At 34.1% G+C, this 12,832-nt stretch overlaps 1 protein-coding gene across 1 annotated transcript in view; it reads left to right on the top strand.

Annotated features, from left to right (window-relative positions):
• Window positions 1–12,832, top strand: part of LOC100374560 (tyrosine-protein phosphatase non-receptor type 13-like) — a 58,064-nt gene that overhangs the window by 13,005 nt on the left and 32,227 nt on the right. Inside the window, exons 3-12 of the mRNA XM_085493718.1 lie at window positions 4,929–5,110; window positions 5,829–5,987; window positions 6,559–6,654; window positions 7,447–7,534; window positions 7,667–8,539; window positions 8,852–9,060; window positions 9,387–9,461; window positions 9,791–9,965; window positions 10,859–11,018; window positions 11,837–12,125. Coding sequence (XP_085349844.1) covers window positions 4,929–5,110; window positions 5,829–5,987; window positions 6,559–6,654; window positions 7,447–7,534; window positions 7,667–8,539; window positions 8,852–9,060; window positions 9,387–9,461; window positions 9,791–9,965; window positions 10,859–11,018; window positions 11,837–12,125 — 2,306 coding nt within the window. The remainder of the gene's footprint in view (window positions 1–4,928; window positions 5,111–5,828; window positions 5,988–6,558; window positions 6,655–7,446; window positions 7,535–7,666; window positions 8,540–8,851; window positions 9,061–9,386; window positions 9,462–9,790; window positions 9,966–10,858; window positions 11,019–11,836; window positions 12,126–12,832) is intronic.

Here is a 12,832-nt window from a genome sequence, read left to right as displayed (position 1 = left end):
GATGGATTTTGTTAGAACTTGGTATATACATTAGACATTTTGGGGCCTTGATGCACATCATTTTGTTTCTCAGATAGAATTCAAAATAACCAACTGATGGCCATTTTGTTTTAACAAATGCTATTTCAGACCCATATCACTGACATGATTTGGCTGTTCATGTTCAACGTTCAACTTATGTATCATCTCACATATGCACATGTATTCATTCAACAACTCAAGATAAGATCTCGGTTGTGTATGGACGGATTTTGTTCACACTTGGTAAAAACATCTACATTATAGGATCTGGATGCAAGTCATTTTTTTTTGTTTTTAGATCGGATTCAAAATGGTTGCCTGGTGGCTATTTTGTTTGTTGAACTGATTTTGACCATAATCTAATCCTTAGAAATATATTGGGGGATGTTCATATTTACATATATATTTACACATTGTAATATATCTAAAAAAGACCTCTGTGTCACCATGGTGATAAGATTGACAATTGAGATATTTCTGCTCGTTGATGTGCTTTGACCTGATTGATCTGTGTACCATGCTGTGTTTAGTAACAGACTAAATGTGTCTCATTGTGCCATAGTCCCTGCTATCAATTCACTTTTGTTGTACTTTTTTTCCTGCGTATTTGGTTTTGCTATCAAATGTTTTCTTGAGTTGCGAAATAAATTTCACAATACCACTGCAGTAGAAATGAGAGATATTCACAAGATTTTAAATTGACTGCTTTGCAAAGGAAATAATACATTCTGTGGCTAACTTTGCAGATTCACTGGTTTTTAATTTGATGGATTTGTGATGGAAACAATACATTAGTGCATTTAGTTATCGGCAAATAACATAGCCTTATGACAGTATTCTTTGCAAATTTTCTGCAGAATTGAATTCACTTTCTTTCACCAGATTTTCTGTGCAAATTTTCTGTATTTTTTTCCTTAATTTCTTTAATATTTGTGAAAATAAATTTTGAGTCAAAAGTCAAAATTTGCATAAATTTTCAGTTTTTACTAAAAAAAAAAAGTGTCTGTTTTTGTCCCAATCATGTATATACAGTGTATTTGTGAATTTGTAATGATAAAAAGGGAATGGGGGGGGGGGGGGGGGGTATGGGCTGAAAAGGTTAGTAGTACAATAAGTGTACAATGTAATACTGAATGACAATACTGTAAACACATTAATTTTTCATTGGGTTTTAATTTCCTTATTTTAGATAAGTTAAATCTACTACCGGGTAAATGAACTCCCTGTGACCATGTAAAATTACAATACAACTTTAATACTGTAAAATACTTGGAATTTATTTTCGGTAATTTCGCTGAAAGAATGATGCAGTAAAAAATAAAATCCAGTGAATATACATGTACCTTATGTTTTGACCTCCGTGCGTGCGTCTGTGCGTGCTTCCGGACCTGTATCTTTAAAATGCCTGGACCAATCACAATCAAACTTCACACATACATCATACATGATAATATACATATGCACGTCAATTTGTTTCACGATCTGATTCAAGATGGCCGAATGGCGGCCATTTTTGTGCTAAAAATCATAAAAATCAAGCATTTCTCGGCTGTTTACAGATGGATTTTGTTCAAACTTGGTATATACATTAGACATTATGGGACCTTGATGCAAATAATTTTGTTTTTCAGATAAGATTCAAAATGGCCGTCTGGCGGCCATTTTGTTTTAATGAATGTGGTTCTCATGCCATATGTCTGACTTGCTTTCACTGATTATGTTCAAATTTTAAATATTCATTATACATCATGTCATAGATGAACAGATATATTGGTTTGATGATCCTATTCAAAATGGCCGAATGGTGGTCATTTTTGTGCTAAAAAAATCATCAAATATCGAGCATTTCTGGCATTTATGGATGGATTTCATTCAAACTTGGTACATACATTAGACATTACAGGTTCCTGATGCACGTCATTTTATTTTTCAGATTGGATTCAAAATGGCTGACTGGCGGCCATTTTGTTTTAATGATTGGGCTTCTAGAGCCATATCTCTTAAATGCTTTGACTGATTATATTCAAATTTTATATATTCGTTCATTATACATCATGTTATATATATACACATGTATTCAAAATGGCCGATTTTGAATGCTGTTCCAGAGCAATATCTCTCAATACGGACAAGTACTTTTTTGACGATCAGATACAAATGTCAATCATTTTAATGTTAAAAAATCATATTCCTGGCATGGTTATATTCCAGCTATATTACTATAAACAAAACTATATATCTTAAATTTGATAACTAACGGGGACTGTGCTATGCATGGCTTGTTTTCTATATTTTACATTCAATTCAGTCAGAAATCAGTGAAAATAAATACCATATCAAGCACTCTAATATTCTTCTCAGTGAAAATTAATTCCAGCTAAAATAAAGTATTTTACAGTATTGCTTTACTCATATTCATCATTTTTAATCCTAGTGAATATGCTTAAAATATAAAAACAGAAATTAAGTCCAAGTAAAAATTAATGCTTTTGTAGTATTACATTGCGCTGATATCATTGTTACATCCAAGGTCATTAAATAGTGTTCGAGTATGCATAGTGTAGCAGTCCAGGGCTTATAGTATTATTGAAGGTCATCAAGGATACATTGGAGGTCATTATGAGTCAATAATAGATAACTAGGTCATGTTATGGTTATCCCAGGTCAATATAAAGATATATCGGGTCAATAAGTTACATCAAAAGTTGGTACCGCTTTTATTTTAGTATGTCAACAAAACTGAATCTTGTACATATTGTGTACTACATACTCAGTTGTTCAATATTCTTTTTTTAACTTAATTGAAATATGTTTACAAATTACAATTTTTTTAGAATACAAACAAATATATTTGCTAATATATTTGTATTAACTCTCATGATCACTCTCACTGAAAACAGCTGTCGTCGAAACTACTGTAGTTGCATACGGTATGCGATCAGTGCCGACAGTGAATTCAGACGATCAGTGCGACAGTGAATTCAGACGATCAGTGCAACAGTGAATTTAGACGATTGACACATGGACAACCACCTCTCTATTTACTTTCACTATTGCCATGAATACACTTGATAACTGCTTGCAAACTACCAGTAGTCATTATTTATATCTCAACTCTCGAAAACAATAGCAAAATATAGGTTTGGGCAACTACTCTTTTGTTTTGTCCTGGGAAGAACTCTGTAAGCTGTTTTCAAATCACTTCATCCGAATGCACACTGTACATTGTGTGTGTGTATTGACAGTAACTAGGTGGCTATAACTTTTAATAGACCTCCTTTCAAAGCCGTTGTGGAAAACACTTCCACTTGGTATTTATATGCCCCTCCCACAGATTACTGTGATCACGGTGAAAATGATAAAACCAGTTGGTATGGTAACAAAACATAAAATACTGGAGCACTGAAGCTACATGTAGCAGAAACAGAAAGTTGTGGTGTCTGATCATCAAATCAAGCATAATTTTCATTGTAGTGATTACTCAAAGCTTTAGATTAGGAGGGGGGGTCAAACTTAATTTCTAGATTCTGTTTGATTAGATTTCTCATAATTTGTACAAAGAATCTAATGCCCTAATGTAGCTTTAAAATACTACAGAGGTCAGAGGTCATTGAGAGGTTATCTACGGATCATACAAAGTGGGAATGCCATAGTCAACTTTTGTCGACAGTCACAAAAATTATAAATCTGCCCAATTTTTCTGTATTTTTTGCAAAAACTTTGGATTAATACATTGTAACAGCAGCCAATAAGAAATGATGAACATTTGGTCAAAAATTCAAAATGAAATTATCAACATTTATCGTCAGTCACAAAATAAATCTGTACAATTTTTCCATATTTTTTCATTCAAAAATTTTTATGAATAAATGTATCCAATGACAAATGATAACCATTTGGTCAAAAATTCAAAACAAAATTATAGAAAAATTCATAAAATTTTGCAAAATTGTGCACGAAAAGCTGGCAGGAAAATTAATGATATTCAAAGTGGTGAAGCTTTTCCCTACAGCATTATGGGTATAGAGGTAGAAAACCCTATTTACATGTATTTGTGTCGAAGTCAATCAAGATAACATGGTGACTTGGTCATGCCACTATGGCATTCCAGAGATTCCACACAAGTCAGATTCTCCAAATCCTTTCAATATACATTTATTTTTGCCATGACGATGTTATTTTTAATATAGTTGGATATTTCTTTGCCCTATAGTGTGATAATTCCAGGGTGCCTGTTAACAAATTCAGACAAATAGTTTGTCATCAATTGTATTGCACGCCATGGGTTGTATCTTGTGACATATAAGATTATCAAATTCTTTTGTCAGCTGCCAATTCATGGTCTATTGTCACACGACCTAAACAATCGTCCATTGTACTTTTCCCGATCCAATTCAGATGATTGTATTCTGAACACAACTTTTGTACAGTTTAATTTACTTCATGAAAAACATGTCATATTGAGGCATGCTTTGAGAAAACTGGACAAGAAGATACGATTTTCTGAAACTAAAGCAACTTGTCACAAAAAAGAAAGGCATTTGGAAGTCAGAACACAAGTGGTTTTTTGCTCATTGTAAGCCGTCAACCTACATTCTTCAATGTTCCTCATAGTGGAGGAAAACATTGCTTACAATCAGAAGAAAAAACAGTGCCTTTCACATATACTTTTTAACCTTTTCACCACCAGTTCTTTCTTTTCATCACAAATTCACAAAATAGTCCCGCTTATAGTCTGCACTTTCCTTCAGAAAATTGGGACAAACATAGCAAATATTTTTTAGTAAAAACTGAAAATTGATCTAAATTTTGTCGTTTGGCTCCAAAATTAGGGTTCAATTTCAGAAATATTGAAGAAATTAAGAAAAAAGTGCAGAGAAATCTCAAAATCCTATCTCTATCCACAGGCGAAGCACGCACTGATGATGGTACAAGTTTTATCATTACGCCAAGATCTCTATTATTATGCCCAGATGGAAAAATACAATTTGCTGAGAACCATAATGTTCAAAGTTCAGAAAATCAACCGTATGTACCGCCGGAAGTCTTGGCAAGGACCACCACAACATCAGATGTGGCAGTGGAAAAGGTAACATGATTCAATAAAATATGTTTCAATTCAAATGAGTGTACACTGTCTAATCTCTGTTTAATTAAGTGTTAGTACATTTGTAAATGTGATAATTGAGAACAATAAATAGGAAAGATTATTCATATAAATGTACATCATAATGTAATTTTTGCTCAGGGTGTGCAAGCACACAGGGGAGGTAGTCAGTTTAAGTAAATAATGAATGTATAAGTAAATTTTTTTTTTCTCAAAGATCACTAATGTGTGTTTATGAAAAATTATTTGTAATAGTCGCTGTGTCAGATCTTATCATAATTTTGCATCTTATTTTTAAAACAAGACTTTTTCATAAATAACCCAAATAATTTAAAATTAATTTAAATCTGAATGAATTGAACTACCGGTAATTCAACTTTAATCGCCATGGTTATTATTTTATCTATCAAGTATTTTACTTTGGCCATTAACTTAAAACCAAATTGAGCTAATTTGTAATATACTTCCTGTAGGCATATCATTAAAAGAGAGTTGTTTTGAGTTTACGGTTGTATATCTGCTTCTTTTTTCGACAGTATAATTTCATTTGCTAACACATTGGTGCAAATAACTTTGTTTTTATATTTTTCAAAATTTTTTTAGTTTTAGCTGGTAAACATTGTTTATAGTTATTGCCTAAGATGTAGGAAAAATGAGTGCAATTTTTTTGAATATATAACTAAAATTTATATTTTTGTAGATGTATATATATTCCTTGGGTATGACGCTGTACTGGGCTGCCGATTATAAACTCAAAGCAGGTCAGCGAGTAAAACTGAGTAGAAATTTAGATACACTGCTACTTGCCATGTGTGAAGAAAATGTTGCAACAAGAATGGCCCTCATTCACTTACTGGAGGTAAGAAATCACAATATAACATACTTAGAACCAACATTATTTTACCTAAATTTTTACGGCTTAGTTTATGCCATCACACCAATTACTACCACTATTTGTTTAAGTTAGATATTTGTCTAAGTTAGACAAAGTTGGTCTTACTACTGCCAGCCTGTTAACTCCTGGGAAACGCGTCAGCAAAACTGAATGATGCTATTTATCGTAGGGAATGAAATATTCACTGCGATACAATTTTGTCGTTTTACTGACTGAAAAATTTGTCTATCACTAAGATAAACAAGTACTCAGGACAAGAGATAACATCAACTTCTCTATTATATGTGTGTTTATTTTTTTTGTGTGTGGAATGCATCAAATGCACTGGTTGTATTGATACCTTCAAATCAAGAGGGAATTTTATCCAATATTTCCAGGATGCAAACATTGCAGTGTTCATCCCTGTAATTTAAACCACTTTGACCAGTGTGGCAGGTAAACAAATCACTGTGGTGGTACCACCATGCTGTATTGTAAAGAGAACTCTGCATTACAATGAATACATGTATATATTAACACTGTATATTTCTTTCAGGCTTCTACTCTTCATGCGCAACAGAATTTATCTGGTCTTCCCTATTCCTACTATATCAGTAGACTATCTAAGATTGTCATGGGGAGTGTAGATCAGGTAATATATTTCACATTCTCTCATTTCTCCCATATTGCCATATGTATCTTATTTTGACGCATTATGCGTGATTCACTTTTACTCCATGAACTTTTATAGAGCTTTATTGTGGGTCTTAATAAAAGCCAGATTCTGTCAGAAAAAAATGTTTATGAACCGATGTAATGGAACCGATTCAAAAGTATTCACATACAGTCAAATATGAATCCAAAGTGATCATCATCATTCGGACATGCTAAATAACATTTATTACCGGTATATATTTCGCAAAAATCAGACGAATTAATTCACAAATTTTACTACTATGTCATTTTCCAGATTAAACCAGGTTCAAATATTTAGGATTTAAAATTCAATAGAAACCAAGACAAATACAGAATGCACCTACCAGTATATCTTGTCTTATGTCTTTAATCATATCAACTCTTTGATCAAATCCAAAGGATGATGGCTTGGCTGAAAGTTGTAGTGCCATATAATTGGGCATGAAAGCCAGAATTCTTCAGTGTACAATACAATGCAATGCATTACAATGCGTCTATCGAATACATAATATTTGCACTCATTTGTCTCTGAGTGATGCAACATATTTTGTGTTTATCAATGTATCCATGGTTACAAATCTATTTTGATACACGACATTACATACACTGTCGTTAATTTCAAGAAAAAACTTCTAAATTCTAAACTGGTTATGTGCTAATGACATAACATGATGCTTAAGATTTGAGTAGACACACTCAATATCCTACCATCAGGTTTTAACAAATTATTTTCATGCGAATATTTCAGATCTCCAAACTTGGTCTATCTACTAATAGCCGCGATGCTCAAGACAGTTTCCATAGCAACAAAGGAGAACTCAGGGATTTGTCATCTGGTAGGTACCATGTTGCTACTTCGTTCATTTCTAAATCAATTTGATATACCAATTATTGTTGCTTAGCAACAGCTGAGTTCCCTATACCAGCAAGAGAAGAGGACTCATGTAGTTGTTTGTGTTCTTTCATAGGTATGCACAGTCCACCAAATAAACGACACAGTCGTCATTTAAATTCTCATAGTGACATCATGCAGAAGAAACCTCGTTCGTTACGCAACCTTCACTCCGCCAGTATGGCATATGATGAAATAGATGCGAGAGAAAGTAGAAGAAGATCGCGATATAAAACATATTCGCTACATAGTAGCAGTACATTAGATACCAAGGAGAGTTATAATGACAGGTCGAAACAGAGATCGCGACAACCATTATTACAGAATTCAAGAAATTACGACGAATCAGGACGGTCGTATCATTTATCCGATATGTTAATGTCAACTCAGTCATGCGATAGTTTGGTCAGCGATAGCATCTCTGAGAGACGTGCACGCGTTGCGGACTTGCAAAACAAAGCAGAATCAGCGTATGAGCGTCTGCGAGAAAGAAGACAAAAATTGAGTATGTTAAAAAATGAACCAAAGTCGAGTCAGTACAGCAGCACCCCGAGGGGACACGCACATTCGGCCAGAAATTCACGAAATGAACCAAATTCAATTTCTCATCATTCTCCTAAGGAGAACAGTACTTTGCTTTATTTTTTGGATGATCCACGTAACAGTCGATCGCACCGACAACATCTCAACAGGTCACATGATCTGTCATCAGAGAGGCCGCAAGAACGATCTCTAGAAAGGACACGTGATAGGCCTGTTGAAAGGCTGCATGAACTTAACCTTGAAAGACCCCACCACAGATCAAGAGACAGGAGTCTTGAAAGGTCAAGGTATACTCCAGAACGGGGTTACCATAGCGATGATGATGTGACTTTCAGCGATCATCTTAGTGATGAATTGAATGGAAGTCGATTTAAGTCAATGACATCATTAGACACACAAACGCAAGGTGAGTTCCGAGGGTGCCCTCAAGTGGAAAGTGGAAGTGGAACATTTACATAAACTCTTCTACACAGTTAAAATTAGAACGTGGTTGTTTCTAAGGTAACTGCGTAACTCAAAACTTGTACATTTTTTTATTTTCTCTGAAATTGTGATATTAACTGATGCGTGCAACGACCAAAATCATGATTGTTATAATTATGGGCTTAAACTTTCATAAGGCAGTACCGGTAGTGAAAATGACTTTCACAAAAAAGTGATGACATTAAAAGTACTTCATAAAAACTATAATTTGATTTTTTTTTTTTCAATAATTCAGGAAGTTATCATCCAGACATGTATCCTTATTATGGATCAACGCCAACGTTAGCATCTAGAATGGATGACGTCGATCACGGCCACGGAGCTAATCAACCGGAACTACGACATTATGATAGTCGGAGACACAGAAACCGAAATCCTGACAGAAGTAGAGATATGCTGGGTGATGTAGCTTATGAAAAAACACCAACCAGAAGGAAATTGAAAGTAAGAATATTATGGGATGTTTGAACTTCTGTAATTTCTTTAAAAAAAGAATTATGGGTTGTATGAACTTTGACTTTTTGTAATTTTTAAGGAATTGCCAGATCACCACCACTTTACCAAATTTCAAAAATTTTCATACAGTCTGTAACACTAAATCAAAAAGTCAAGCGTACTGATACAAAGTTGACATTCCACCATTGTGACTATAAGTTATTGCGCCCTCATAGGCAGCCATCACAAGTTACTTTGTTTGCCATCTTGTCAAGTTTGTTACCTTTGTAGTTGTGTTAATAAAGTATTATATTTATTTTTTATTTATTTATCAGAAGTTTTTTGGTCCAGAGTTTGTTGTGATGAGCAGTGAACCCAATATAACACTAGATATGCCTCCATCCATCATGGTAAGTATATGCATTAAAGGGTGACAGTCCTGTTCGATATGGGACTCATAGCAACGTATACAACGCTTGTAAAATACATTGTTTATTTACATAAAATTCGACCACAGCGCTTTAAAAGTCTTACCGGTAATGACTTACCAGTAAGCTTACTGTTTTTTCTGAGCTGCCTCTCTGAATCAACTTTTTGCCAAATAATGTTGCCTGACTGAATTATTTGAAACAGGAGTTTGAATAAATAATTAAAAAAAGTGAAATATACTTGTTTTTTTTTAGCTGAAATTCATACTTCATGTATAACCATTCCTTTTTTTTTTCTTTTTATTTCTCAGAGTAAAAGTTCAAAAGTACCACATGGTCGCAAAAGAGTGACAGTAGTATTATTGAATGGTCAGCGATTGGACTTGACATGTGATATGGCAACTTTAGGAAAAGAGTTGTTTGATATGGTGGTTAATCATATGGCGTTATTGGAACATAGTTATTTCGGTTTAGCGTATATAAACGGTAAATATGACAAGTTTTCTTTTGAAGAGCGATGATCGTAATCAAATATTGAGTGAGCCAAAAGATGGCTGCTTTTACATGTTCTGTAAACATGTTAATTAAACACTGGATAAGTAAAATCTGCTAAAATTAAATCCATGTGCGCATGTAAAATAACAATACAACTCAGTGCCAAGTTCGTAAACTTAAAACAAAGTGAAATTAAAAGCCAATGAAAATAAATGATTTTATAGTAATTGATTTGATTATTCTTGTTTAATACCAAGGGGAATATCCAGGGATTTGATTCCAAGTATATTACAATAATTTGGACAGCTTATCATGCAGCCATAATGATGTTGTGCCACTAGCAGAGATTTTGTTAAAAGGCGACTACTGGCTATAAAATGATCGTCTACTTTGATTTTTAGTCAACTAATTTATATAAGACTTGCTGAATTAATACTAAAATTACCCGATATATTCTTCGAGGGGTTGAATTAAAAGAGTAGAATTTATTAGCACTATGATTTAAAAATTAAAGCATTCAATGGAGGTAACTTCAAACAAAAAATGCTTAAAATATGAAAACACAATACCATGGTGAAATGGCGTTAACGGTTGGTTCAAGAATCAAAAATACGCTGCTAGATGTTGGTTTATGACAGAAACGTGTGATTATGCAAACATTGTACCCATAAATACTGTTTAATATATACATTAAACATCCTCTAGGTTGACTTTTCATCAATAAAAAAAAAACATCAAGGTGGAACTGAATTGTGGCCTTTTCCTGTCATGTGGTTCTATTTCCTGGGGGAAAATAAAAGATATTGTTTTAGCAGAAATTAGGTGGTACAACTAATAGAAAAAAACATTCCATCTTCATTAGTATTCTTGTTTTTCTTTTAAAGATGGTGAATATTTTTTCTTGGAACCAGACATAAAGTTATACAAAGTGGCGCCAGAGGGCTGGAGAGACGATATCAAGCGATCCAGAAATGCAATACCCGTACAGACTTTCACTTTATTTTTCAGAGTTAAGTTCTATCTAGAAAATATCAGTTCTTTAAGGTGAGTGAACCTGGTTCTGTTTATGTTAAGCAGGTTGGCCCTGTTTTGAAGTAGAAACCAAGTCAAGACTCTCTGTTTCCAATACTTTCAAGACCAGTATGTGTTACAATTGTTTCAACATTACTTTGAACAGTGTAGATAGACTTCAATTTGTCTTAAAAATATTTAAAAAGGATTTATAAGTTATGCTACTATATCTGGTGTGTGATACATTGGTTAACATGTCCACCTAGCATCAGCAGCAAATATTATTAAAATTAGTACACACTGCCCACTTGCCGGTTCGCAGCATTCATGGTTCTATTGATATGTGATCAGTTGAGTGGTTGTAAAAATATCACAGTATTCTTGTCGCAATGTGTACTGGATTTATACTGTGAGATGACTGGTACTTGCCCTAAAAAATGGATCCTGTGGACGATAGGCCTGTGGCATAATAGGCTACCTTCTATAAATAAAATTATGTGATGAAGTTCTTGTGTAAGTTCCTTGCACATTCAAACTTGTCTTTAACCTTTTAAAAGTTTGTGGAAACCAGGCTATAACCCGATTCAAGAAAACATGTAATAAACTCTCTAGGGACATGAACACTAATCGTTTCTTTCGCAGACTCGCTTATTTCCATTAGTATTTCTAGAAATGTCTAGAAGGTATACAATGTTGTGATCATGTCTCGCAAATTCAAATGGGATCTTCATCCTACCTAACATCAATTGCATACCATTATATTATCAGTTCTAAATATAGCTTTGTACACCTGGGATTATTGTCCCTGTATACACTTTTCATTAACCGCTGTAATTCCTGTTCTTTCTTAGGCATCAGGTCACTAAGCATCAGTACTACTTACAGTTGCGGAAGGATATTTTAGAAGAGCGTACAAGGTGTGATGAGGAAGCTGCATTACAGTTGGCCTCCCTAGCCTTACAGGCAGAGATGGGCGATCATTATGAAGAAGTTGGCCAGAACTACTTTCTCCGGGAACATTACCTTCCACGAAAGATGATAGAAAAAATCGGTGTTGATAATATTCGACACCAGCTTCCAGCCATGCACCAGGCACACCGTGGTTTGAATGACATACGATCAGAGCAGGAATTTATGTTAGTAAGTACCTTGGCTCCCTTCCACTTATGGATTTTGATCACTCCTATCTGAGGTTTGTACAATGGGAGGGGGGTGGGGACAGTCATTTGAGCACTCATAATCACTGCTTGAAACATGCTTTCTTGTCATTTTTAGGTGGAAATTATGCTGGAATTTCATCCAACTTGAAACCAACATCACAATTGTATCCCGTATATACTGTAAAACATGTTGAAAAAGCGACATGCAATTTTAGCGAATTGTGGTAAAATGACGTACACTGTAATAGCGAAATGTTGATTTAGCAAATCTCTCTTGTCATTGTTGATTTCCTGTTTTCACAATACTTGTCTGTTGCTTGCCAAAACAAATGCGCAGTTATCACCTCCATAAAAACAAAGAAAAACTGTCAAGTGTAATTAGGAAGCGCCCCAGATTTTTATGTTCCAGATTACTGTATACAAATTCCCAAGCCTTGGTCATTTTGAATTTATAATAAAGTCATTAGCGACATCTTGAATTAGCGAATCAGTTCTCTCGCTAAATTCGCTAAAAAGACATGCTTGCGAAAAAGACATGTTTTACAGTATTTATGGTTGTGTACATCAAAAAAATACCTTACTACATAGATCTGATTGTCGAAAAAAGTGATTTTGCCGGGTACCACGAATCGATGCATACTTCCACCGAAGGTCAACTTTGAATTATTCAGAATTATTCAAATTTTA

The sequence above is a fragment of the Saccoglossus kowalevskii genome, chromosome 19, assembly GCF_978046115.1.
Source record: "Saccoglossus kowalevskii chromosome 19, keSacKowa6.1, whole genome shotgun sequence".
NCBI lineage: Eukaryota > Metazoa > Hemichordata > Enteropneusta > Harrimaniidae > Saccoglossus > Saccoglossus kowalevskii.
The sequence above is the reverse complement of the archived record's forward strand: the minus strand, read 5'-3'. Positions and strand labels throughout refer to the sequence as shown.